This window comes from Triturus cristatus, chromosome 8 (assembly GCF_964204655.1).
Source record: "Triturus cristatus chromosome 8, aTriCri1.1, whole genome shotgun sequence".
Lineage (NCBI taxonomy): Eukaryota > Metazoa > Chordata > Amphibia > Caudata > Salamandridae > Triturus > Triturus cristatus.
In genome coordinates, this window is record NC_140591.1 from 1,653,811,685 (window position 1) to 1,653,839,436 (window position 27,752).

At 46.2% G+C, this 27,752-nt stretch overlaps 1 protein-coding gene across 3 annotated transcripts in view; it reads left to right on the forward strand.

The window, feature by feature from the left end:
* LOC146808495 (transient receptor potential cation channel subfamily M member 2-like) overlaps nt 1–27,752 on the forward strand; it is a 1,799,999-nt gene that overhangs the window by 1,487,156 nt on the left and 285,091 nt on the right. For all 3 annotated transcript variants that reach the window (XM_085623580.1, XM_085623581.1, XM_085623582.1), the window contains one exon: nt 253–443. In XM_085623580.1, coding sequence (XP_085479706.1) covers nt 253–443 — 191 coding nt within the window. The remainder of the gene's footprint in view (nt 1–252; nt 444–27,752) is intronic.

Here is a 27,752-nt window from a genome sequence, read left to right on the forward strand (position 1 = left end):
ACCTGTTCCTTACACCATTTCTAATCCTTTTTATACTTTTCTGCTGGCTTTTTTTTCATTCCCATCTGCATTCTTGATTCTTGCTAATTTGTCTTTTTTAGTGCACTCATTCTTCCTCTCTAAAAGTGATTGCCATTTCTTTTTCCAGTCTCTGGTGTGTTTCGATCTTATCCTTGTTTCATGGTTTTGCTGTGATCCTTCGAAAATGTATGCCTCCTTCTAACTTTTTGCATTTGCTAATTTTGCTCCCAGCCATACCTTCTCTGATGTGCAAGAAAACACCGATCAGATTTGGAAGTTCCAACGTCATAAGCTAATCAAGGAATACAGCAGCCGACCACCTGCCCCACCACCCTTTATCCTCTTAAACCTCTTATACGTTTTGGGCAAAAAGGCCGTAAAGGTGATATCGGAGAAGCTAGACCATGATAAGCAGCAGTCTGGTGAGTAGAGGAGACGTTTCTTCAATTCCATCTCATATGATCCTTTATCTACCTCTCCTTCTGTCTCATGGGACCTTGTTCTTCCACATCATCCCTTTCTAGTGCCAGATTCCGCTCTGCATCTCCTTACTTGTTTGTTCCCTCCCTCAGTCAGGCTTTGGACTGCGGGCACCAGATGAAGGGGGGTTTGTAGACTGTTCTAGGTTTGGCTCTAAATATTTTTCTGATGAAAGATCTATTCGGGATGGGACCAGCTGCTGAACATGGCAAATGTCTTTCCTGGGGTCTCCCACAACATCTACAGAAAGAAGGCTTTTTCCCATGGATGTTGATTCACCAAAATAACAGGGGCAGTGGAAGTGAGATCACACACCCTATGGCCTTAATGATGTCACAGTGAGTTACATCATATGGCATGTGATTCGAAATGTTCCCAGATAGTGATGTCTGATGACCTTAATGCTAATGCCATCACAATCATTGACATGGTTGAAATACCATAATTGCTGCAGGAATATATAACAACAGAGCAAAGACCTAGCTACCATATAGCTCTACCAACAACACAGACCACCTATATTAGGGTGCTGATATGCCAGGGGAACATTACTCATTTCTCTTTGTATTACTTGAAACATTATCTGTTTGTCTGCAGAGGACATGTGTCATGTAACTCATAAGAGCATAGGAACCCTGAATTATTTATACCACAACCTGTAAGAGAGAGGAAAAAAGAGATGTTAAATAAACAATAGTAATTATGTCCACATGTATTCATTTATATAGAATAAACAATGAATATGAACTATGTTAGTATCTTAAATTAGTCATCTCTGTCAATTTATGTGAGAGGATGTGACGTAACACCCAGAGCTGCGAACCCTGGACCTGGGGAGCCACGTTCAAGTTTGGTGTTGGCTGAACAATAACATCCTGTGATTCTGGATGAACGATTTAGGCCTGATGTAGGTCTTGGCGGACGAGTTACTCTGTCACGAGGATGGATATCCCGTCCACCTCCATTTAAATCCCATTCCATATAATGGGATTTATATTTCGGCAGACAGAACATCTGTCCCGGTTGGGACAGAGTACCCCATACAACAAGATCTAAACCATCCCTTAATCTCCCCATGCTTAAAAAAAACCTAAAATGAATGTCCTTGTGTAATGTCAATGATGCTCGTGTAAGCTGCTCCAATACCTCTGCGTTGAGTTTCCCCTATATAAAACTGCAACAACAAAACCACTTATGATAATTTGCAACACACAATCGCATATGTAAAGCACCGAGGCATCTATGTAATAACAACGCACGCCTGTACAATGCAGATATACCACACATTTTTTTTAACATGCATCCCTTCACTAAACAAATACATTGAGTGATGTTAAAATGACCTGTACTACATGCAACTTCTGCACAAATGCTTTTAAGTTTTAATTAAGGTTAATCTTGAAGATCACTATAGAATACAGTTTTATATTCCACAAACTGAAACAACCAATGACAAAGTTTACGTTTGCAGCGCTCTGGAGTGACATTCGCAACTACCCTCGAACATCAATACAGCAATACACTGTTCACATTAATATAAATATAATTTCCTACCCAAAAAATATTCCACTACATTCACTGATTTTTAGCTAATAATAAAATCTAAAACTATTTCAAAAAGTTCTAGGAAATTACCAATTCATTTTGAGTTTCAAATTGTGACTATTATTAAGAAAAATATTATGATAACCAAATTCTTTTTCATTTTTCAATGGGTTATTTGAAAAAAAAAGAAAAAACATCTTTAGCTGAAGAATATATGTTTTGTAGCAAATTATATTTCGAACTTGAAAAACTAACAGCAATCTGCTAGCAGATCATTTCTACCATCAATTAAACGGGCTCTCTCCCATTTGCCAAGAATTGCCTCCAGTGGAGACCAGTTCTGATGGACCAGGGACGCTCCTGGTGGCTCTGTCACTTTGCGCAGCTCCCTTAGGTTAACGGAAACCCCAAGAGGAGACTTCAAGAGAGAGAAAGACAAAGAGAAGGGGAAAGGTAGAGAGAAATCAGAGAGGGAGAAGAGAGAAGGAGAGAGAATCTATGGAAAGAGATGGCACAAAAAGACAAAGGGAACAGGCTGATTTGCGTAATTTGGTAGCGCTGTTTTTGGTTCTCCAATCTGATTCCGAGCAAGTACAGTGGTTCTGTGTCGTGTTAAAGGCAGCACAGAATAAACCCCCTACGACTCCCTTCCTCCTGCCGACATAGAAACAAATACCATCGCATAGATGGCTACCCAGGATACAAGTTGGTGAGAGGGTTGGCGGGGCTCCATCTGGGCCACCAGTTGTGGTGCAGCCAGGACTGGTCCCTCTCTTGAGTAGCTCCAGAAGTGATGAGGCAAAATTGTATGGCAGTTTAAAAGAGGAACTGTGATGTGACTGCTTTGAATTTTACTCCTGGAAGCAAATAGAGCCAATGGGAGTAACCGGTCTCAATGTTCCCTTCTACCGAGAACCTTTTTTATGAGTGAACTTTAGGGTCCCATTTTATCGTTAGGCTAACCCATCTGTGTAGGGTGATATACAGATCTTCTTAGATGATGAATATTTAATTGGCAAAAAATCTATTTCATCATAAATGATGCAAAAGTGGCACCTTGGTCCCTTAGAACCTCTTTTGGAAACCCCATTCGAGAAAAGATTCCAATCAATATTTGGGTGATAATTTTGGTCGAGGTCTCACAAAGAGGGATTGCCTCTGGATATCGTGTTACATAATCTATCAGGATCATTACATATTCATGCCCTTTACTGGTACGTGGTAAAGGCCCTACAAGATCTATGCTAGCATTTAGGATCTAGGATTTCAACAGTACCTGTATTGTTTCACCTGGAATGCGGGGAGATGGTGCTTTTTTCATCCAAAAGGTGAATTCAGATCTCTTTGGAGAAAGGAGGTAAGGAGAGGTGGCCACCGAGGATACTTGCCAGATCTACAACTATTATCATCACTAGATTCAAGTAAGCTAGCAATTAAAAGACTTAATGGTCTGGCCAGGGTTTTGGCAACACTGTCATCAATAAGGCTGGGCTCACCAAGTGCTCCTCTGCCTCCGTCCAAACTCAGGACATTAGATCCAGAGATTCTTCAACTGCTGGTGGAACTCCTAAATGCCTCCTTAACGGAGGGGCAGGTCTCACAGGCATGGACACAGCCTTGGTTCAGCCTCTCCTGAAGGAATCTAACTTATACCCCAACAAATAGGGCAATTATAGAGCAGTTTCAATGCTTCTGATTATGGCAAAGGTCATGGAGAAACATGTTAACAACCATCTTTCCAGTGTTATTGAGGCCCAGGGTCCTCTACACCCTTCTCAGTCATGGTTCAGACAGTGACCCAGTACCAAATATGCCCTTCTAGGAGTCACAGAACATCTAAGATCACTCCTGGATAAGGGCAGGGCGGCCAGGCTGATTCTTCTTGACGGAAAGTCCTTTGATCGGGTGAATTGGAGGTTCTTATGGGGGATTCTAGAACTAAGGGGGTTTGGTCCCCAAATAATTACAGTTATAAAGCCATGTATTCCTCTCCATATGCACGGCTTCAACTAATGGGAGAGGAATCAGATGTTATAAGCGTCTCAAGGGGGACTACGCCGGGATGTCCGTGTTCCCCCATCCTATTTGCACTCTATGTAAACCCTCTGATTGAAAAGATTATAAACAACCATGAGATAATCCCAATAATGAACAAAGGGTATGAAACTGAGGTCCTCGCATATGGCGACGACATTACTGTTGTCACCACTGATCCCAAAGGAGCAATCAGGAAAATAGAAGCTATTACTGAAGATTTTAGCAAAATTTCAGGCTATTCTCTGAACAAAAGTGTAGAAAGAAAAAAACCTTTTTAGGGGTTCACTGATGCACCTGGTCCTTAAACCAACAAAGAAGAGATTGGCACGGAAGCTGGAATATTAAAACAACAAATTTATTAACCTCAAATGAGGGAGACTGCATCAATACAGTACCCTCAGGCCACTGTAATGAGACAGTCTAAGGAGTACAGAGAACATGGGTCTTTTATACAGATTTGTTGCATAGTCAGCATGAGACCAAGAGGAGGTACTGGCACATACAAGAATAGTTATTGACTAATATGGGTATACAAAAATTGCTTGCTCAACAAAGTGGGAGGGGAGACATTTCTCCTTACATCAGTAAAAACAGCCTTACAGTCATACACTAAAAGCAGGTGCATTCTGGCAGCTACAGGTCTTTCTGAGCATGTGCAAGGCTCTGGCTCATTGCTGAAGGAATTAACTATATCTGATTACTCAAGCAGAATACAAGGGCAGGCAACAGGGAAGAGGGAGAAAGCCCATGGTGAGATCATGGCTAACTAAAATGGCTGCCAAAAACAAAATGGCTTCAGCTGATGTTAACAGCCATTGCAACTAGTTTTCCACAAAAGCAAAACACAGATTGTCTTCACAGATAATAATACCTTTCAAGACCCTCGACATATTAGCTTGGCCGTGGATCTTGGAGTCTGTATCAGCCCCAAAGTAACTACGATAGCCAAAATAAATTTCAATCCTTTAAAGGAGAAAATGTCAGCTGATCTAAGACGTATAAATGGGTTGCACTTGTCAATTATTGGTAGGTCTAATGTCCTAAAAATTACCATGCTGCCTAAGGTGTTATTTCTCTTTCGATCATTACCAGTGGTTATTGAGGAAACAATATTGAAGACCCTGTATGCTATATTTATTAACTTTACTTGGCAATATGGTAAGATGAGGTGCTCAATAAAGTATCTATCTCTCCTGCAAAGGCGAGGGGGGTCGATAATACCTAATATTAAATGATATCATTGACTGGCCATTATACAACAGATGCGTATCTTACTCCTGTCGGATAATAAGGAAGGGACAGAACAGCAGAGCCATAACAGACTCCCAACACTATATGAACTTGCCCTGGGAAGAAGGGCTGGTGGACTATTGCTGCGGCAAATGGAGCCACGTTTTTATAAAAAAGTGTGCTTTATGGTCGTATTTTGTGCATGGAAGATATGGAGTAAAGTTATGAACTTCCCTAAGTATAGCAGGTATACTCCCCTGTGGCGTTCCTCTGTTCTTCCTACACTGTCCTATGATGTAATGGGCAGACACTGGGAGCGTCGTGGTCGGGAAACATCCTTTACCACGCAACCATTACAACCCGGTATGGTTACATCGTGGTTTTTACAACAAAAGTCGTTACACCGACTTGCACTAGAGGGCGCTCTAGACTAAGGAATAGTGTGAATTACTATTCCAACACCTTCCCTACTGTACGTAGACTGGAGTTGGAATAGTAATTCACACTATTCCTAAATCCAGCGGTCTCCAACGCAAGTCGATGTAACGACTTGCGTTGTCAAAACCGCGATGTAACATACCGCGTTGTGATGGTACGCGTTGTATCATTATACATCCTCGTGGTCTGATAGCAATCAGGGACATACTCCATCTAGGCCAGCTACTTCCTTTTACCACTTCACAACAAAGATCTGGCATCCCGGAAACTCAGGGGCGTTGACTCCTTGTACAGACGCCACATTAGCGGCCTTTTTCCAATGGTTTTGCAGCAATAATTTGTATGTACAAGCTGTCGCTAATCTCTGTTAGCAGCAGTTTTCCGGCAAAACGTCCATAGAAAAGATCGCCACTTCTGTTAGCGGTGATGACATGCAAGAGAGATGCTCCTGTGCAAAAACGGCCGGTAACCCCACTTTGCGATATTTACAAGAGAATTATTGAAGGTAGGAGGACAAATGAAACTGCCTCTAACTGCCGTTAGAGGCAGTTTTTTAAGACCAGAAAATAGCTGGTCTTAAAAATAGAGATAACAAGTGGGGCCTCATTCCAGCAGGTTTTGGAGCTGGAAGCGCTGCAAGCAATGTTGCTGCGCTGCCCTGTGACAAAACTACAGCGCAGGAATGCGCACCACTCATGGAAAAACAACATTCCTAGACAGCAATGGATGTAAATTAATAGGTATAAATTAACATGAATCCTAAAAATTGAATCAGTGTACTCATACAGGGATAAAAATATCAATCATTTTAAGTAAAAATATAGCTATGTGTACATAAAAGTACTGCAAACAGGTTACATATACCATAAATAAGACAACATAAATGAATCATCATGACAAATAGTAACACAGAAAAAATCAATACATTACAACATGTACAGTACAACAATTAGTGGCTTGAAAAATACATTAAGAAGTTATTTTCAGTAGAGCGATGTAATTTTCTACAGGCGTTTCGGCATGTAAAACGCCTTCTTCAGGAAAAGCCAAAGTAATTCTGAGTCCCAAACGGACGTCAATGCAGCGTCAACCGGTGGCAATACCAAGAACTTATACTGGATATGAAGGGACCTGATAATAAAGATTGAAAGTATTTATATAGGCTCCTGTCCATATATCCCAGATATAGATAATGCTAAGGGCAGGAGTCTCTAAATATTCTCATATTTCGTGGCTGTCAATAGATCAGTCACGAGGGGCGCTTGAAAACAAGTCACCAAGAGACCCCAATAAAGGTGCTAATTTAGGCGGACATATATCCTGCAATCTATGTATAAATACACATATGTCTCCAGTTAAGAATAGAAGACTCAGGGTCAATTCAAGGGTCAATAAAGATAACGAATTACTGGATGCCAGACAGGCGTGCAACATCACGTTTTTGAATCCTTGGTTATCTTTATTGACCCTTGAATTGACGCCTGAGTCTTCTATTCTTACCTGAAGACATATGTGTATTTATACAAAGATTGCAGGACATATGTCCCCCTAAATTAGCACCTTTTTTGGCGTCTCTTGGTGACTTGTTTTCAAGCGCCACTCGTGACTGATATATTGACAGCCATGAAATCTGAGAATATTTAGAGACTCCTGCCCTTAGCATTATCTATATCTGAGATATATGGACAGGATTCTATATAAATACTTTCAATCTTTATTATCAGGTCCCTTCATATTCAGTATAAGTTCTTGTTATTGCCACCGGTTGCCGCTGCATTGACGTCCGTTTGGGACTCAGAATTACTTTGGCTTTTCCTGAAGAAGGCGTTTTACATGCCGAAACGCGCGTAGAAAATTACATCGCTCCACTGAAAATAACTTCTTAATGTATTTTTCAAGCCACTAATTGTTGTACTGTATATGTTGTAATGTATTGATTTTTTCTGTTTTACTATTTGTCATGATGATTGATTTATGTTGTCTTATTTATGGTATATGTAACCTGTTTGCGGTACTTTTATGTACACTTAGCTATATTTTTACTTAAAATAAATAAAATAATTGATATTTTTATCCCTGGATATTTTTATCCCTGTATGAGTACACTGATTTAATTTTTAGTTAATTTATACCTATTAATTTATATCCATTGCTGCCTAGGAATGTTGTTTTTCCATGAGTTATTTTCCCTGTTCTAGGAGCACCTAACATTTACAGGGGGCCCTTTTAGATACACTACAGGAATGTGCACCATCAATAAGATAAGTGCACGTTCCTGGGCCTAAGTCATGAAAAGTGTTGCAGTGCGGCGACAAGACAGCATTGCGACACTTTTCACTACACCCTTCTTGCGACACCACGGATGCGCTGTATTCACTGGACAGAGCTCCATGACACAAGTAATCACAGATACGTCTGGAATCCTGACATATCTTTCTGCACTAAAGTCATGCGTTGCTGCAGTTGTGTCACAAGCATGATGCAACCCCATCAATGCATGGGGCCAGCCTATCTCTGTGGCACTGCGTCACCCTTACACCTGCCATCAGTCAGGCTAAGGTACTGATGCAGTGCCGTTCTTGAGGGGTGCCAGGGTGTAGGCGCTGTTGGAGATCCATTGGTGGCAGTTGTGCACTGCTGTGTCATTGTCTGTAAGCGTTGGCGGAGTGGTGGTGCTGAGGGAGTTGACGAAACGTTCATTGGTGGCCTTGAGCCAGCTGCGAGGGGGGTGATGATGGCAGTGGTGTACGGTGGGCATGGTGAAGACGTGATGTAGACACTGATGGTCAGTCCAGGAGAGTCCGGTGGTGTGGCTGTAGTTGAAGTTCCAGCTGGCAGAGGAAAGGTGCTTGACAGTGTGTCCTACTGTGTGGCTTGCTGCGGTGACTAGCTGCTTGAGTCTGATGTTGGGGAGCTTCTCCAGGAGGGTGTGGTGTTCTGGTAACTGGGGTTGTTCAGGTGGTATTTGAGTTCACCTAGTAGGATGTTGTTGGTGGATGGGAGAGCCTTGGGTGCAATGAGGTCTACAATGGTATCGGAGAATGGGGGCCTATGGCCCAGGAGGGCCTGCAGATGAGGGTGCTCAGAGGATGGGCTTGGAATTGGTCCGGATCTGGAAGTTGAGGTGTTCCATGGTCACCGTTAAGTCATTAGAGTGCGTGGTCAGTCGGAGTGTGCTTCTGTAGGTGATGGCAATGCCTCCTGGACGGTGGGGGTGGTCCTTGCGGGTGATTTAATAGCCGTCAGTGATGGCAATGGTGATGTTCGGTCCGGAACAGAGGTTGCTCCTGGCATGCGATGTGGCGTCCAGGGTTGATGGCGTGGAGGCTGCAGGCGTCATAGCGGTAGAATGTCCGAGAGTAAGGGTACTTGGTGCTGAGCACGTTCCAGGGACAGACGGACGTAGATAGGCTTGCCTTTGGCACGGGAGACTTCCATTACAATGCAGGCATTACATCGCAATGCCTTTACAACTAACGCTGGTCATAGTTTGCGCAGTTGCGCTACGCGTAGTTATGCGAAGTTGCACATGCGCTTCGCGAATGCACGTAGCTGCTTGTCCCGTCCGTTCGCGATGCATTATTCTTGCTCGCGAACGCGTATTGCGTGTTCGGGAGTCTGTTTGCGTGCTCGGTGGATAGTATCTTACGAAATTCCCATGCGGTCGCATATGGGCGTGGCCATCTTGTTTTTCACTTGTTGCGATGCCTTATTTCCTGTTCCGGGTCGCGTATAGCGTGTTCGCGATGCGCATGTCATGTTCGGGAATGCGTTTTACGTGTTCGCGACGCTGTTTGCATGCTCATGGGGAAATATCGCGCAAACTTACCCACACGTTCGCGACAGGCGCGGCCATCTTGTTTTTTCACTCTATGCTATGGTTCTGGGGCCTGCTTTCTATCCTCCCTCTATCTTTGCCATCCTTAGGTTTTTACACTGTTTGTCTTATCTTTTTTATTTATTATCTATCTCTCTCTGTCCCTAAGGCTATATTTTGCAGTTTATTTCTACTTTTACTGCGTTTTTTTCACATTTCTATTGTTTTATATTAATTCCTTCTTTAAGCTCCTACTCCTTCCCCTAACTTTATTTTTCCCTTCTAAATTTTCTTTTGTGTCTCCCACTCACCCCTCGAACCATGCCTAAGGGTAACGGGCGCTCCAAGGGCAAGCCGCCTGCCTTGCAGCAGACTGCGCCATCCAGGGGTGCAGGCCCGGAAGCTTTTTGGAGAGGTGGAGGTGGCCGCCCTTGTTCTTTTTGTGCAGCGCCACCTACCCTTGACCTTGGCGGCAGGCCTGCCTCGGGGTACCCGACCCATGAGCTTCACCGCCGGTGGGCGAAGGTGCGCCGGGCTGTTTTTTGCCAGTCAGGGGTCCAGCGCACCCATCACCAGCTGTCCCACCGGTGGTCCAACATCTTGGGCCGGTAGCAGGACCTGCTGGACCTGCTAGGTGCGAGGTCGTGGGGCTTGGTGAGTAGCTAATATACTAGTGGTATAAGTATTGTGTATAATTTATTTCCGAATCGCAAGAATACTGCTGCTTACATTGCAGGTAAATTACGTTTTAAAATCGTCTGTGATTGTAGGACACAGGTGCTCGGCGCTACTCTTACTTGTTTGCAACTTTGCGCTCGCTTGGGCTGCTTATTGAAGAGTTTACTTAGAGAACTTAAGTTAGGTAATGCTATTGCTATAGAGACTCTAGTCCTTCCTTTATCCTACTGTCACTAAGAAGAGATAGTGGTGGATGGAATGATAGGTTTAGTTAGTATTAGTTGGTAATTTTTTATAGGTCTGCGTGATGCATCCTCTCTGTCACTGAGTGCTGCTTACCCCAGTCCTTAGTAGAACCTTTTGTAGCTTGTTTAGTGAGTGGTAAGGCTTAGCAGTGTCACTAGCAGAACATTAGACACAACTAACCAACAATTTGGTGAATGCACAAATTTATGCATGTGTCCTACACCTATGCATTTTTGACGGCTAAAATTTAAATGCAGACTTATTGAACAATTGGCCCGTCTGGAATATGTGGGTTAGGTCAGGTGGTACATAGGCTTAGTTAGTATTCTGGAATCAGAATGGAACACTGGATTAGTGTTCATAAATAATAAGTAGACTGTCCGTGAATCCCGCAATAATACTACTAGTCGATTTGATGAGATAGGTCAATTTTATTGCAATTGTTGTTTCGTAAAATATTTTTGAGCGTTTTTAAAAACATTTTATTTGTTTCACAGTACACCAATCATTAATGTTTGTCTCTTTCTTTGTTATATCTTACATGATCAGCACCCAGGGGCAAGACGACGGGGTCACAGGCGGCGGACAAGATCAAGATGCCTCCCAGGGCCAGGACCGCTCCTCTACTGAGGGCTCTGCTGCTGGCCCCAGTAAGTATGTATGTAGTTATCAGCGCCTTCCTCCGACTCAGAGGACCACTCCCTACCTATGTTAGTTTTACTGTCAGCCAGCCTGCTATGGGTAGTGGCCTATCTGTTGGTTACACAATCAATCAAAATAAAGTACCTTATGTCGTCCCATATATAAGCAATGGTCCTTGGATCAGATAAATAATCTGCCTTTTAGTAGTAGTCCGGGCAGGGTGGAAGTGAAATTGAGCAATTGCCCTTGATGTAACAGAGAGACTATGTCCAGTGCCACCCGTATTAGAAAATTACGAGCTTCCCCACCTGCAGACAGTAGTAAATAGAACTAACGTGAGTGTGCATCATGAGTCAGACTAAAGTATGTTTGTCTTGGGCGCAAGCTGACTGAGCTGGCATGCCGGCTACAACAATGTTATGTAATTTCGCTAAACTAAAGAGAAAAAGAAGACTGTTGTGCTGTGCCATAGTGCTAGTATAATGCCTGAAACTCCCACAAATGTTAGAGGCTGAGGAAGGCAGAGGACAGATACATACCACAAATATTATGTACTGTGCTTGCTAGTGCTAGTGCTACAGCTACCATGCCACTATGTGTTGAATTAATTTTGTGTTACTATTTTGCTAAGAGTTTTGGTAAAATATTATTTTTTTCTTTCTTGATATAGCTCCTCAAAAACCAACGAGGGAGGAGTTGGCAGTCATGGGCCGGCGCCGGAAGCTGGAGGCCATCTGCGCCGAATACCGACGGCTGGTGGCTCTGGCGGAGGAGGAAGAGGAGGCGGCAGCAGCTGCAGCCTCCTCCAATGCCCCGGGCCCCAGCCAGGCCCCTCCAGCTGTTCGGCGCCGCGGTCAGGCAGCCACCCATCGCCACCCACCAACAACATCCAGCACTACTGCTGCCCCCCCCTGTGGATGTAACTGAAGGGCATATGCGCGCCGCATGCTCCTCCGGAATGCACGACTGGAGGAGGAGCTAGAGGAGGTCATGGATAAGGACATTCGAAGACTAGACCGCGCTAAAGACCCTGTTCAATTGCCCCTTTTTTATAGGTTCTTTTGGTGGGTGGTGATCGGGCGTTGGGGTTTTTGGACATTTGATTTTTTGGACTTTTTAGTTTTGGCCATTGGTTGGGGTTAGGGAGAGGGGTGGGTCAGGTGTTGTTGTGGTTTTTTTTACATAGTTTATTTTTGTTAGGGGATTAAATTCTTATCTTATCTTATCTTAAGTGCCATTTGTAAAGCGCGCTGACGCCGAAGCTTCCTGGCGCTGGTAGACAGAGTGGGTAGGGAGGGAGCATAGAAGGCGGAGTTTTAGCTAATGGGGAGGAAATAGGTGAGTTTTTAACAATTTTCTGAAGTTCAGAAGGGAAGAGGAGGATTTTATTGGAAGAGGAAGGAGATTCCAAAGCACAGGAGCCAGATAGGAGAAGCGGCGACCGCCGAATTTCTTGGTTTTGCTTTTAGGAGTGATTAACAAATCACGGTGGGCTGATCGGAGGTTACGTGTTGGGCAATGAGGATGGATGAGAGATTTGAGGAACGCCGGGCCAGAGCAGTGAAGGGCTTTGAAAGTGAGGCATGCCACCTTGAAGGCAGCCCTTTGGGCTATCGGAAGCCAATGGAGGCTATGGAGCAGAGGCTTGGCTGATTGCCATCTAGGGCTTCCATGAATCAAGCGGGCGGCTTGAGTCTGGACGACTTGTAGGCGATGTAACAGGAATTGTGGAAGACCGTGATAGATGGAGTTAGAAAAGTCCAAACGGGAGAGCACAAGTGAGATGACAGTTTGGGTGAGTGCTGCTGGGGGAAGAAGGTGACGGACTTTGCGGATCCTCCGGAGTTGGTACATACATATGATTACACCCAAGCTTTACTGTTTTTGCTGGAATAGGGGGGGAGCCAAGCTCCGGAGGCCAGAACTGTGGGCCCCAGTGGGCATGGCTGAGTCCAGGGAGGAGGAGCTCAGTTTTTCCGGGGTTCAGCTTCAATTGGTTCAGATTCATCCAGAGTTGGATATGAATCATGACTGCGTGGAACGTTTTGATGGCATGTGGTGAATTGAGTGAGAGGATGATTTGTAAGTCGTCGGCGTAATTATAGACAATGATGTCCCATTTCCGCAGAGATTGAATCAGGGGCCGGAGGTAAAGATTAAATAGAAGTGGAGAGAGAGAGGAGCCCTGGGGGACTCCGCAGAGCGAGGGTTTTTTTTGGCAGTGTAGGGACCCAGGTGGACCGCCTGTGTTCTTCCAGTGAGGAAGGACCTGACCCACTCGAGAGCAGTGCCTTGGATGCCTGCCTGCTCGACACGGTGGAGAAGGATGTTATGATCCACCGTGTCGAACGCGGCTGACAAGTCCAGGAGGACGAGGGCTTGGGGGAGCCCCGCGTCCGCATTGCTCCTGAGTGTGTCAAGGACTGCCAAGATGACTGTCTCTGTAGAATGGGCGGGTCTGAAGCCGGCTTGGTTAGGCTCGAGATGACAGGAAGATTCGATAAAGTTTGACAGGCACCGGGTGACATGGGCCTCCATTAGTTTTGAGAAGTATGGAAGGAGGGAGATGGGGCGATAATTCGACGGCTCCGCGGGGTCGGCGTCGGGTTTTTTGAGGAGGGGCACTAGGATGGCCTCCTTGAAAGAGGTAGGAAAGGTGCCACTGCTAAAGGATTTGTTAAGTAAGTGTAGAATACGATCTGGCAGGTTGAGGCATATACTCCGCAGGACCGACGGTGGACAGCAGTCGTTCGGGGAGCCAGATTTCACGCGGTTGGCAAGTTCCGCTAGAGAGGTAGGATCTAGAGCAGGGAAGGTGGTAAAAGTCAAGGAGTTGTTAGAGGAAATAACCGGTGAAGGTGACTGGGGAAGGGGGGGAATGGACTTTTTAATTTTTGTGATCTTTTCCCAAAAAAAAGAGTTCAGGGTGTCGCAGGCCTCCTGAGTGGGGGTCTGGGCTGGGAGGGTTCTATCATCTGTGGTTAGCTCGTTCAGGACTCTGAACACCTCCTTAGATTTGTTGACTGCCGAAGAGACCCTATTGGAGAAGTGTTCCATTTTAGCTGAGCTGATGGCTGTTTTATAATCTTTACGTGCGGCCAGATAGGACTGTCTAGCAGAGTCAGAATAGTCACGTCTCCAAATACGTTCTAGCTGGCGAGTTTTTAATTTCTGAGCCTTAAGGTCGTCAGAAAACCACCTATGGGAGTGCTGATGCCTGGTGCTGGGGAATTTGACTAGGGGAGCAAACAGGTCGCTGGCCGATTCTAACCAGGAACCAATGTCTTGTTCTAGTCCGTCGATGTCATTGGGGGGGGGAGAGACTGGGCAGGAGTCGGCCAGGGCAGTGAGGAAGCCCTGAGAGTCGTATGTGCTCCATTTCCGTGAGAGGCCACCGGCCATCAGGGGGGCAGGAATCTGACCGGCGACTGTGATGGTGGTGTCCACCAGGTAGTGGTCGGACCAGACACAGGGGAGTATGTCTGGTAAAGATATGGCCAGATTGCAGGTCCAGATCTGGTCGAGGATATGTCCCTTGACGTGGGTGGGTAGGGAGACGTGTTGAGTAAGATTCAGATTTTTTAGAGTCTCAAAGAGCTCCGTGGCATGGGGGCGGCATTGGTGTCGTTAAACCAGTAGTTTAAATCGCCGAAGATAGCGAAGCAGGAGTGCAGCGTTAGCAGAGAGGACAGTTGTTCACTCAAGATGGAGGAGAAGGATGGCATAGAATGGGGGGGTCGGTATAGGAGGAGCAAAGTAAGGGGGCCGGTATCAGTTTGTACGCTGATGAGTAAGTTCTCCACCTCGGGGAGGGGAAGAGAGTAAGAGGAAATTGAATTCAAGCGTTTAGATATAATGGCTGCCACCCCACCCCCGGGTCGGTCACCAGGGCAATCGGCATGGAGAATATAATAATCAGGGGGAAGGGCAGCCAAGATGTCTGGGAGGGACTCTGGTGTTAGCCACGTTTCCGTGAGCAGGAGCATATCAGGATTGGAGTTGGATAGCAAAATGAAGATGTCTTCGGAGTGTTTCACCAACGAGCGGGTGTTCATATATGATACCCTGATGGACATGGTGTTCCTGATCGGCATAACTGGAGGTGAGAGTCGGTCAGGACGCATAAGGCCAGCAGAGAGTATGCGGCGAGTAGCCATTGGGGATGGCGTGATGGCAGTGTATTGTAGATCTCTGAGTGATTGAGGTGAGTAGCTGATAGGATGGTCAGCGTGGCGTGCCCTAGGGCCCGTCCGGGCGCAGACGGGCTTGCCTTCGGCGCGCAAACGGCGCTCCCGCTGCGCTCGTCCGCTGCGCTTCCGGTAGATGCACATGATTTATGCTGGGAGGAGGGGATTGGATGGGCGTGGCTTAAAAAGGGGCGTGGCCTCTCTCTTGGCCGGTAATGGCGTCAGGGGGAGTGTTGTAGGAGGCTACGTGGCAGCGCTAGAATCCGCTGTGCGTGCCTGTCCAATTCGAGCGAGTGCTCTGAAGGTGATCTCGCTAGCTGGTGAGTTTTTAAAAGTACAAGTTTATTCGTGACAATCAATTTTAAGAAAACGTGAGTAAAATGCTCCCGGCTTCCGCCTCAGGAGAAAAGTCTGTCTGAAGGGACGCTTGTATTCAGCGTCTTTATACTCAGCGACGAAGGGCGTGGCTTAAAAAGGGGCGTGGCCTCTCTCGTGGCCGGTAATGGCGTCAGGGGGAGTGTTGTAGGAGGCTACGTGGCAGCGCTAGAATCCGCTGTGCGTGCCTGTCCAATTCGAGCGAGTGCTCTGAAGGTGATCTCGCTAGCTGGTGAGTTTTTAAAAGTACAAGTTTATTCGTGACAATCAATTTTAAGAAAACGTGAGTAAAATGCTCCCGGCTTCCGCCTCAGGAGAAAAGTCTGTCTGAAGGGACGCTTGTATTCAGCGTCTTTATACTCGGCGACGAAGGGCGTGGCTTAAAAAGGGGCGTGGCCTCTCTCGTGGCCGGTAATGGCGTCAGGGGGAGTGTTGTAGGAGGCTACGTGGCAGCGCTAGAATCCGCTGTGCGTGCCTGTCCAATTCGAGCGAGTGCTCTGAAGGTGATCTCGCTAGCTGGTGAGTTTTTAAAAGTACAAGTTTATTCGTGACAATCAATTTTAAGAAAACGTGAGTAAAATGCTCCCGGCTTCCGCCTCAGGAGAAAAGTCTGTCTGAAGGGACGCTTGTATTCAGTGTCTTTATACTCGGCGACGAAGGGTGTGGCTTAAAAAGGGGCGTGGCCTCTATCGTGGCCGGTAATGGCGTCAGGGGGAGTGTTGTAGGAGGCTACGTGGCAGCACTAGAATCCGCTGTGCGTGCCTGTCCAATTCGAGCGAGTGCTCTGAAGGTGATCTCGCTAGCTGGTGAGTTTTTAGAAGTACAAGTTTATTTGTGACAATCAATTTTAAGAAAATGTGAGTAAAATGCTCCCGGCTTCCGCCTCAGGAGAGAAGTCTGTCTGAAGGGACGCTTGTATTCAGCGTCTTTATACTCGGCGACGAAGGGCGTGGCTTAAAAAGGGGCGTGGCCTCTCTTGTGGCCGGTAATGGCGTCAGGGGGAGTGTTGTAGGAGGCTACGTGGCAGCGCTAGAATCCGCTGTGCGTGCCTGTCCAATTTGAGCGAGTGCTCTGAAGGTGATCTCGCTAGCTGGTGAGTTTTTAAAAGTACAAGTTTATTCGTGACAATCAATTTTAAGAAAACGTGAGTAAAATAGTCCCGGCTTCCGCCTCAGGAGAAAAGTCTGTCTGAAGGGACGCTTGTATTCAGCGTCTTTATACTCGGCGACGAAGGGCGTGGCTTAAAAAGGGGCGTGGCCTCTCTCGTGGCCGGTAATGGCGTCAGGGGGAGTGTTGTAGGAGGCTACGTGGCAGCGCTAGAATCTGCTGTGCGTGCCTGTCCAATTCGAGCGAGTGCTCTGAAGGTGATCTCGCTAGCTGGTGAGTTTTTAAAAGTACAAGTTTATTCGTGACAATCAATTTTAAGAAAACGTGAGTAAAATGATCCCGGCTTCCGCCTCAGGAGAAAAGTCTGTCTGAAGGGACGCTTGTATTTAGCGTCTTTATACTCGGCGACGAAGGGCGTGGCTTAAAAAGGGGCGTGGCCTCTCTCGTGGCCGGTAATGGCGTCAGGGGGAGTGTTGTAGGAGGCTACGTGGCAGCGCTAGAATCCGCTGTGCGTGCCTGTCCAATTCGAGCGAGTGCTCTGAAGGTGATCTCGCTAGCTGGTGAGTTTTTAAAAGTACAAGTTTATTCGTGACAATCAATTTTAAGAAAACGTGAGTAAAATGCTCCCGGCTTCCGCCTCAGGAGAAAAGTCTGTCTGAAGGGACGCTTGTATTCAGCGTCTTTATACTCGGCGACGAAGGGCGTGGCTTAAAAAGGGGCGTGGCCTCTCTCGTGGCCGGTAATGGCGTCAGGGGGAGTGATGTAGGAGGCTACGTGGCAGCGCTAGAATCCGCTGTGCGTGCCTGTCCAATTCGAGCGAGTGCTCTGAAGGTGATCTCGCTAGCTGGTGAGTTTTTAACAGTACAAGTTTATTTGTGACAATCAATTTTAAGAAAACGTGAGTAAAATGCTCCCGGCTTCCGCCTCAGGAGAAAAGTCTGTCTGAAGGGACGCTTGTATTCAGCGTCTTTATATTCGCCGACGAAGGGCGTGGCTTAAAAAGGGGCATGGCCTCTCTCGTGGCCGGTAATGGCGTCAGGGGGAGTGTTGTAGGAGGCTACGTGGCAGCGCTAGAATCCGCTGTGCGTGCCTGTCCAATTCGAGCGAGTGCTCTGAAGGTGATCTCGCTAGCTGGTGAGTTTTTAAAAGTACAAGTTTATTCGTGACAATCAATTTTAAGAAAACGTGAGTAAAATGCTCCCGGCTTCCGCCTCAGGAGAAAAGTCTGTAAATTATATTTATTTATACTTTACAAACGATGTGGTTAATGTTTTGTGGGTGGGGTTACTGTTTTACGTCACACTGTTTCCTTGCTGCTGCAGGGCAACAGCCAGTGTTTGATTTAAATAATTGGCTGACTTTGTAAGACACAAACAGATAGATGCGGTACCTCTCACTAGATGCGGTACCTCTCACTGAGTAACTTGTCCTACTAGTACGGTCAGTCTCTCCTCCTAGTCCATTATTATACCTCCCCAAACATCTTTTCTTTTCTTACCTGTGATTGATGTTTAAGTTAGGCACAGCTATGGCTGCATGACAATGCAGGTTGGGTTTCCAAAGAGAATGCAGTATCAGATGCCATGGTTGTGGTGGTAGTAGTAGTAGTAGACACTGGCAGTAGCATTTACAAAAAAAGAAAAAGAGTCAGTCAGTCACCTGAGAGAGACTCTGGGAGGAGTAGTAGAGCGAAGTAAATAAAACAAAATGGTGGAGGGGATAGCCTAGTACAACAAGTTACAAAATCGTTCTTTTCGAGTCACTCAAATAGGCCTACACTAGACACAAGCGTAACCTTTAGTGCTGTGTTTAATAGCAGGAAGGAAGACAATCAATGCTGGCAATTAATGATGAAGGATTAGGTACCTTTGTTAAAAAAGCTAACTCGCAAATATACTTATCATCAAGGGTGGGAAAGCAGAAGAAGATCCTCCCCCTGCCTTGAAATTGAATTAGTGTTGCTTTCGCCACGTCCGCCCCAGCAAGCGTGTGATCAATTATTGGTGTACATTTAATGTAGTCACACCTAATAAATCACACAGCCCGGGGGAAGAGAGTTAGGGTTTGATGAATGGTTGGGAAGGGGGTGTTTTGGGAAAGGTTTGACAAAGAAAAACAGTACGCATGGACAAACAACAAAAGAAAACACAATCTTTGTAGACTGCCAGATCCATAAATGTGTTAAGGGTGAAAAAGGAAATGCATACATGATGATGATAACTTGATGGTTAATGATGAGTAAAACTTACTAGCTACTACTAGACAATTAGATAGGATAGGATGTATGTTTATAAAGCGCTCGATTGCCGTGGCATCTTGGCGCTGGTGTATGTCAGCGGAAAAGGACTAGATGGATGAGAAAAGCCATGGTTTCAGATCTTTCCTAAAAAGCTGCCGATTTGCTTGGAATCTCATGGCCATTGGCAATTTGTTCCATAATTTTGCTGCGCTATTCGATAATGTCCTTTCTCCCCATTTTGCCCGCCTAATCTTAGCAATCTGAGGTATACCTAAGTTGGCAGATCTAAGAGCACGCGGAGGGATGTAAGGTGAGAAAATTCTTGAAATGTCCTCGGCCCCACCACCATGCAGTGCTTTGTGGACCAGGCACAAAGCCTTAAATTCCACCCGCTGCTGGATGGGAAGCCAGTGCAGTGATTTAATACCCGCTGAAGTTGGTTGTCCTTTGGGGATGTTCAAAAGCAGTCGTGCTGCCGCATTCTGTAAGGACTGGAGTTTCCTCATCTGAGTCTTGTCAATGCCCAAAAAGAGGGCATTGCAGTAGTCTAATTTAGACAAAAAAAGACTCACCATCACTGTCTATTGTAGTTCCTGTGAGATAAACGGAAAGATCTTTCTCAAAGTTTTTAAAAGAAAGAAACAGGAAGAAATGAGACTATTCACTTGTGCAGAAACATTCAACTGGTCATCAAAGATGACCCCGAGATTCCTAACTGGGGACGGGATGAGGACAGTTCCCGGCCTCAATCGGCCACCAGGAGTCATTCCACAGGGACCGGCCATGACCGAATTCTATCACTTCTGTTTTATCGGTGTTAATTTCAGGAAGCTATGGTTCATGCAAGTCATAATCTCTGAGAGACATCCATGAAATCTGGCAGCTGTGACTTTAGGTTGCTTGCAGATGGAGTCATCAGCGTATGAGACCAGAGCGAAACCATGCCTGCTGATAAGTCTAGCCAATGGAGTAACGTAGATGTTAAACAATGTCGGGGATAAGGCAGATCCCTGTGGGACCCCACATGGAAGGTGGAAACTGTCAGATTGCAAGCCATCCTAAAAAACAGACTTTGCTCCCTTTCCTCCAAAAAGGAGGAGAGAAGGGCCAGGGCAGTATTCTCAACCCCCAGATCCTTCAGCCGCTGCACTAACACCGTGTGATTCACGGTGTCAAATGCTGCCGATAGGTCTAGGAGTATGAGGACCGCCCTGCCTCCCCCATCCACGATTTTCCGTATCTTCTCTGTTGCAGTGATCAGAGCAGATTCAGTAGAGTGGTAGGACCGAAAACCATGTTGCATGGAATACAACAGGCTATTAGTGTCAAGATAATTACTCAACACCTTGTTGAAAGATTTCTCCAAAATGTTTGCAACTATTGGTAGCCCGGCAATATGGCGGTAGTTCTTCGGTTCGTTAGGGTCCAAGGTGTTTTTTGTTAGCAGTGGCCTAATGGCCACTTTTTTCCAGATTGGAGGATAGATACCCGTCTCCAGGACTTGGTTGATTAGACAGTGCAGGTCATCAGTATATTAATATTAGGCACTTTGCCTTGCCTGTCTGCCCTCATAGAGACACATATTACATATAGTTTGTGTTCTGTTCTGTTGTACCGGACTTACTTTTAAAGATCGCAAAGAAAATTTAAAAATAGCTGTAGGGATGAATTATAACTGATAAGCAGAGAGCAAACATAATTAATTATAAAAACAACACACAGTATTAATGATTGAAGACAAAAAATGAAAAAAATGTTTTCAAAGATGAAGAAAGTTGATACTGTTACTGTGTTATCCTGGTCAAATGGAGAGTTGCATCTCGTCATTCCCCTTGGTCCTCAGTCCCTTCCATGGATGCTCCGTCAATCAATTTTGGGTGACGCCACTGCCTGACTGGCATATGTAGATTCATTGGGAAGGTAAGTGTGCGTTGTTTTTTCAAGTATAGCACAGGGTAAAATCCGGCCTGTAAGTGTAAATGGAAAAACAAATGGGATATTGAAAAATCAATGAATAAAATAAATGCATCAATTACGGTGGAGTGCAAAAAGACAGAGAAGAGAACACTTTTAGACTGAGGCGGCATGGATAGATACATCATGTCTGTCTACTCTGTTTACAGCATTTTTTAAGCAACACCAACAACAGGACAGAGCATGCCCACGGCACCGGGCCGTGACCAAACCTCCATTTAGCTGAAATTTTGACAGAGCCCGACAAAGCACATATACAGCAACCTAGCATTTCCAAAATTAAGTGAATAAATCAATGCACTGCTGTCAATCATACCACTGCACTCAACTCCACCACTATACAGACATATAGGTCTGCTGTGGTTCTTGTTGACTTGTTGCATCAATCCTCTCCGATCCTAAGTACTGACTGACTGCGAAGAGTATATGTGGTCATCATGATCATGGTGTCCAGCTCAGTCTGTAGTGTACCGAGTGAGTCCAGAGTAACTAGAGTCCATATTCAATATCCAATGGTAGCCCTGCAGTAGAAGTACAATTTTGTTATTAAACAACAAGTCTGTTTACAGCGCCATTAACCATAAACAGTTACAGGAGGACACATATTATATATAGCAACATAGCATTTTCCAAAGTAAGTAACTAAATCAACACACGGCTGTCAGTCATACCTCCACTAGTACACTTGTGACTACTCGACTCCACCACTACACAGACATGTAGGTCTGCTGTGGTTGTTGTCTTATTTACCTTTTATGCCACTTGATTTGAAATGCCCAGAGTTTTTCCCTCAATCATTCCCGATCCAACTGACTGACTGCGAAGATAGTATGGTCATCATGATGGTGTTGTACGTGTTGGCCAACTCCAACTCAGTCTGTACTGTTCCATATTATAAATTGCAACGGATAGTGGCCTGCAGTGGCAGGAGTACAATTTGGTTATTAAACAACAAGAAGGGAAACATTGACTGTCACTTGAGTCACTTTTGGTTGGTAGATTAATTACTAGTACAGTTCGACTTCATGCACAACGTCATCAACATCAACACAAAAAACAGCAATCACTCTGAGTCTGCATACAACGCATGCCATCATTACCTGTCTTGCTCTTCTCTTTGGCTGTCAGAAGCCTAGTTCTTTCTGAACGGTGTGTGTTTTTTTACCGAGCCAGTGTCCTGATTATTACTCCACATTCATTTTGAGTGTTAGTCGCTGTTTCGGTTGTCTTACTCATCTGTGGCACTTTGTTGCAGTTGAAGTTGGTTCACATGGTCAGTGCTGTGACATGGGCCGCGGCCTGGGTAGCGGTCATTGGTCAATTGAGTTTGCAGAAATGTGACATGTCAGCAATTTTCTTCGGAGAGTCTCTTGTCTTTCTCTGCCAAGTACCTTCTGTTCTGACATTGATGAGCTTTTGATGCCTGCCAAGGCGGTAGCCTAGTTCTGACAGTGATGAGTTTCAGCTTGGAAACAAAAGGAGGATAGCTGTAGTCACGTTCCACTTCTTCTGGAGGTACTGTTAGAAGCAACATTTCTTGTACTATTCTCCAACCAATGTCTGACTTGAGGGAAATGTATTTAGTGCGAGTCAGGAAGATGGAGCAGGACTCTGAGGAGTAGGCAGTCAAATGCAAAGAGGTGCAACTCCAATAGGGAAATAAAAAGAGAAGATGGTGGTGATGGAATTGTTCTGATTTGATTTGAAGCAAAAAAAGTCAGATACACACACAAATAAAGGAAGTTAGAAAGTAACAATTTGAAAGCCTAGTTGTCAGGGAAGAGGAGCTTGTCCTCAAACTCTGGTGGTTTGGACAGAAGTAGGTCATGAAACCCACTAGTTACGTCATAAAAGTCGCTCTCCTCTTCCTGCTGTGATTCACGTATTTTGTAGTCCGTGGTATAAAGTGCTGATTCATTTTGATCATGGTTAACCGCTCCACGCTTTTGGGCGAGAGACTGGTCCTTTTCAAAGTTACAATGGCACCAGCAGCACTGAAAACACGCTCAGAAGAGACACTTGCGACAAGGGAAGCCAGATACTTTATCTCCAGCCTGCTGAGCACTGTCCATTGGCTTCTTTTCCCATACCAATACACCAATGGGTTTCGATCCATGAAGACCTCTGTTGGGTCATCCAGATAAGCCTGGACTGTCCGCTCAATGCTCAGGGGTGCTCCGATGTGCTCGGCCTCTTTTGCCTTTGCATCAGCACTGGACTTACCATACCCCTGCCATAGAAACCAATCAGTTGCCGATTGTAGTGTGGATGATCCTGTTCTTGCTGTTGTTGATGTTATTGGTAGTGCTGGTGTCGGTACCTGCTGCAAGGCAAACACACTGCCCTCAGGCTCTGAAGTAGAACTTGACTCTGGAATCTGCCCTGTAGTACTTGTTCTGGGCTGGGGCGGGGGGCCTCTAATTACCAGCCGTTCATTTTCAAAGTCAATGGCTTGCTCAGCTATCAAAGTTTTGTACTTGGCAACATCCACTTCTGAAAAAGGCATTACTGCCTTACTGTTCAGAAATACTTTGTACCGTGGATCCAAAGTTGTGGCAGTAATGTAATGTGGATGTGACACAATGTTATTTTAAATTCTTGTATTTTCAGATAAGCGAACGGCTAAGGATTTCCCCAAATAATGTGCGTCTTGTTTGTCATCCACACCTGCGTACGTTTCAGACACCTCCTTCAGCTGTTGCGCTAGCATGTGCAAGAATAGGATAGCTTGGCCCATAGTACAGTCCTCCCTGCTGACTTCACGTGTGAAGACCTCAAAAGGAAGTAGCATCTCTGTCAGGCATTTAACGAGGTCCTATTAGCCATCTCAACGGTCATGCCTTTCACAGTAGGGTCACCTAATCTTCACATGACATAGGCATTGAGTGGTATGTACTGCTCAAACAGACAATCAAGCATGTAATAAGTTGAATTCCAACGTGTTGCCACCTCCTGGACGAGTGCTTTGACTGGCATTCTATAGTCACGTTGAATGACCCTCAACTGCTTCCGCGCTTTACAAGAATGGCTGAAATGTGTGCATATTCTTCTGCAGGTGGCCAGTAAGTTGCTGACTTTGTATTCATTTTTCAGAAAGTCTTGAACAACAATGTTAATGCAGTGTACCAAACACGTGACCCAGAAATAGTCACCATCTTTCATGGCCCTAACTACATTACTGCCATTGTCCGTGGCAACAAAACCAATGTTAAGCCCTCTTGGGCGCAGCCACTCAGAGGCCTTGCTGTTAAACTCATCCAAAATGTTTGCAGCAGTTTGAGATTTCTCTATGGCAAACGTGGCTACAGTTGCATGTTTGCGAGTGGCATGAAAAATCTCAGCAGCATCAATACCAGCAGATAGCTGTTCTCTAACCCCCACAAAAGAGATCCAGTGTGCAGTGATGCACATGTAATCAGTGGCTTGGCAACTGGTCCACATGTCTGTTGTCAGGCGGATACTCTGAACAGCACTCTGCTTCAAGGCGTTTCCAAGCAATGCCAGAACGTCATGATGTAGTGCTGGAACAGCAACTCTGGCAAAATAGTAGCAGCTGGGAATCTGCCATTTTGGGCAAATGGCTGTCACAAATTCCAGAAAACCCGCCCCTTCAACAAAAGAAAAAGGGAGAAGGTCCAGTGCTAACATTTTAGCCAGCTTCGCATTGTACAAACGTGCTATTTGGTGGTTGCGTTCGTACTGCCCCTCCCTCCTAAACATGCTGATAATGGTAGGCTGCATGCTTTTCCTTTCTCTTAGGCTCAACGACGCACTTTTTTCATTGCGGTACTCCTTGCTGTCTTATGCTGACTCTTACTCTTGTGCCACTGAGATGTTGCTGAAGATGTGGGCGACGCTAACACTGCACTGCTGGGGACAGGGATACTTTGTGTACCACTACCAGAGAGAATGTCCTTCCTCCCCACCGTGATCGGATCTTCTTCTTCTACCCGTTTATCCCCACCAACACCAATGGTTGCAGTTTTTTTGCCACAAAGGTGGTCCTCGCATTTGATCAAGTGGTGTTTTTTCAGATGGGTTATTTGGCCTCCGATACCATAGTTTGTACCAAGCTTACCCCGCCTAACAGAGGTATTACAAATGGACATATAGCAATGTTCTCCTCCTGGATGTAGGTTGCTGCCGTGACTTTGCTAATGCAAATATGGAAGCTGTAGGTCGTGTTGGTGTTACCTGTGTTGGAGGTATGCGTGCTACATCCCTCACAGCGATTTTGGATAAGGTAATAATGTTGGTCTCCATCTCCTCGGGCCGGGAGTGATTTTCGTGATGACTGGCTCATCATCATCATCCTGCTGTTCTACATCAACCTCCATAAGTGTAAGGCTTTCTGGAACCTTCCTTTTCCCTAGCCTGGTCTTGGGATGTGTCTCCCTCTCAGACTCAGTTTGTGGCTTCCAAGTGGCATCTAGTTCATCAGAAGGGGGGCTTGGCGAAGAGCTTGATGGACTAACCCTCCTTTTCCTTGCTGGGGATTTGGAAGACAATGGATCTTCTGTATGAGTGGCTTCCTCTTCTTCTTCCTCTGCATGAGGCTCAATTTCCTGAATTGCCCCTACTTTGGGATGAACAACAACTACTATTGCGGCCGGTGGTTGCGGCTGTTGTTGTTGACCACTTATCTGCTGTGTTTCCCCCTGCATTGATTGGGTACTACTTTGAGATAGCGATAAGTTTAGCTCAGGCTCAGCATCACTGGTTTCCACCATTAGGCTGGCTAACTCTTCCACACTCATGTGCTTGGGCCTCGGTTGCTGTCTTGGGCCCACTGATGCGGAGGTGCTGCCCCCAGCTTGCCCCCCGGACACCGCTGCTGCTGGCTTCAGTTTTGGTTTACCAAAAAAGGTTTTGGGCGGCACACCGGACTTCAGTGTCACTTCCTTCTTCTCAATAGCAACTTTCTTGGTACTGGAGGACCAGGTACCTGCTTTCTTTGGGGCCATCTTCTTCAGATGTCAGCAGCACTCAGTTGCACAAGTTGCAGAGATGTGTGGTCAGGTCACTCACACGTCACGTTGTGTACAGCAGCAGGACGTCTGTCTGGCAGCACAACGACAACGGGTGATGATGACACACCTCCTTCTCAGTCTTTTGTACACCTAAAAGCAAAAAAGCCAGAAGAACATTGTTAGACCTGTCAGCCCTTTGGGTGGTCCCTCCTCATCATTATTTATTTTGTCCCACTTTTGCCTCAAACCCTGTTATAATTTTTCCTTTTTGGGAACCACCAGACTTTTTAGTGTTGATGCAGGGTCAGGGAGCCATTTTCCCTACCCCTGGAACTTCTGTCTGAGGGCCTGAGACACAAAATGGTGGCCACCCATTGTCACCTGTGACATCATCAGAACCCACTGGAGATTTCTAGAACCTCCTGCAACATTCTGGAACCCTGTGACAGTTAGAGGCAGTTTAGAATGTTGGGAGGCCATCTCAGAGTGGCAGTTGGCATCTGACTAGAGAGGAGAGAGGACCAGTTCAGAAGGTGGTCGGAGTAAGGCAGCAGGGGTGGAAACCAGTGCTTGGAGTGGGGTCCAGAAACCCACCCTTGATGCTAGTCCCTACTGACCAAGCCCAGCCTAGAGCCCTGTGTGGGACCCAGACCAGAAAAACCATCTTAAGGACCTAAATATTGTGAAGAGGCCTTAAAGAAGAAGACCAGCAAGCTCCTGACCTGTTTAGCGGTGTCTTCCTGGAGTCCTGACGTCGAGAAGCCTGGAGACCTGAGGCATGAAGTGGAAAAGCGACGCTGACAGAAAGCAGACGTCGTACCCGGAGCCGTCAGAGGTCGAGAGAGGGCGCCGACGGAGGTCGTGGAGAGGCACCGGAGGTCGAGTAAGGAGTCACCTGAGGTCGAGGCGAAGCGCGCCGGAGGTCGGGAGTGGAGATCGCACTCCGGAGTCGCCGGAGATCGAGGTGAAGCGCGCCGGAGATCGGGAGTGGAGATCGCACTCCGGAGACGCCGGAATCTGAGGTGAAGTGCGCCGGAGGTCGGGAGTGGAGGTCGCACTCCGGAGACACCCGGAAGCGGGGAGACCGTGACCCTGCGACGCCGGAAGGCGACATCGAGCCGGAGCAGCCCAGCGACATCGAGCCGAAGCCGCCCAGCGACACCGAGCCGAGGCCGCCCAGCGACATCGATCCGGAACCGCCAGCGACACCGATCCGAAGCCGCCCGGCGACACCGAACCGGAGCCGCCCAGCGACATCGAGCCGGAGCCGCCTCACGACATCGACACGGCGCCGAGCGGAGCCGATCATCGTGAAAAGGGCAGTAAGTGGTAGAAAGGGCATCTGAGGCCCTGTGAAGCCCTAAAAGACCATTCTAGGGGCTAGAGGGGTGTTAGAACCAGCCTGGGAGTGCCAGGGGTGAACTGAGACTGGTGCAGTGACCTCTGTGAGGGGTTGTATATTTTGGGAGAGCCAGATCCTTAGGTTACCCTTATTCTACCTCAATTCAGGCCCAGCCTTGACCAATCTAGGTGGGACACCCCCCATGTCTTCCAAATGACCACAAGCTGTACTTGGGCATAGTAAAACCAAACTACCTCAGGAAAGTGATGTGAACGGTAATGGTCATTAATTGTGTAATTTAAGTTATTGAAGGTGCTTTATTTAATGACTGTATTTATTGTCTGACTGTATTTATTCCTGCATTGTATTTATTGTCTGACAGTATTTATTAGCCGTTTGTATTTATTGCACCCCTATTTATTCC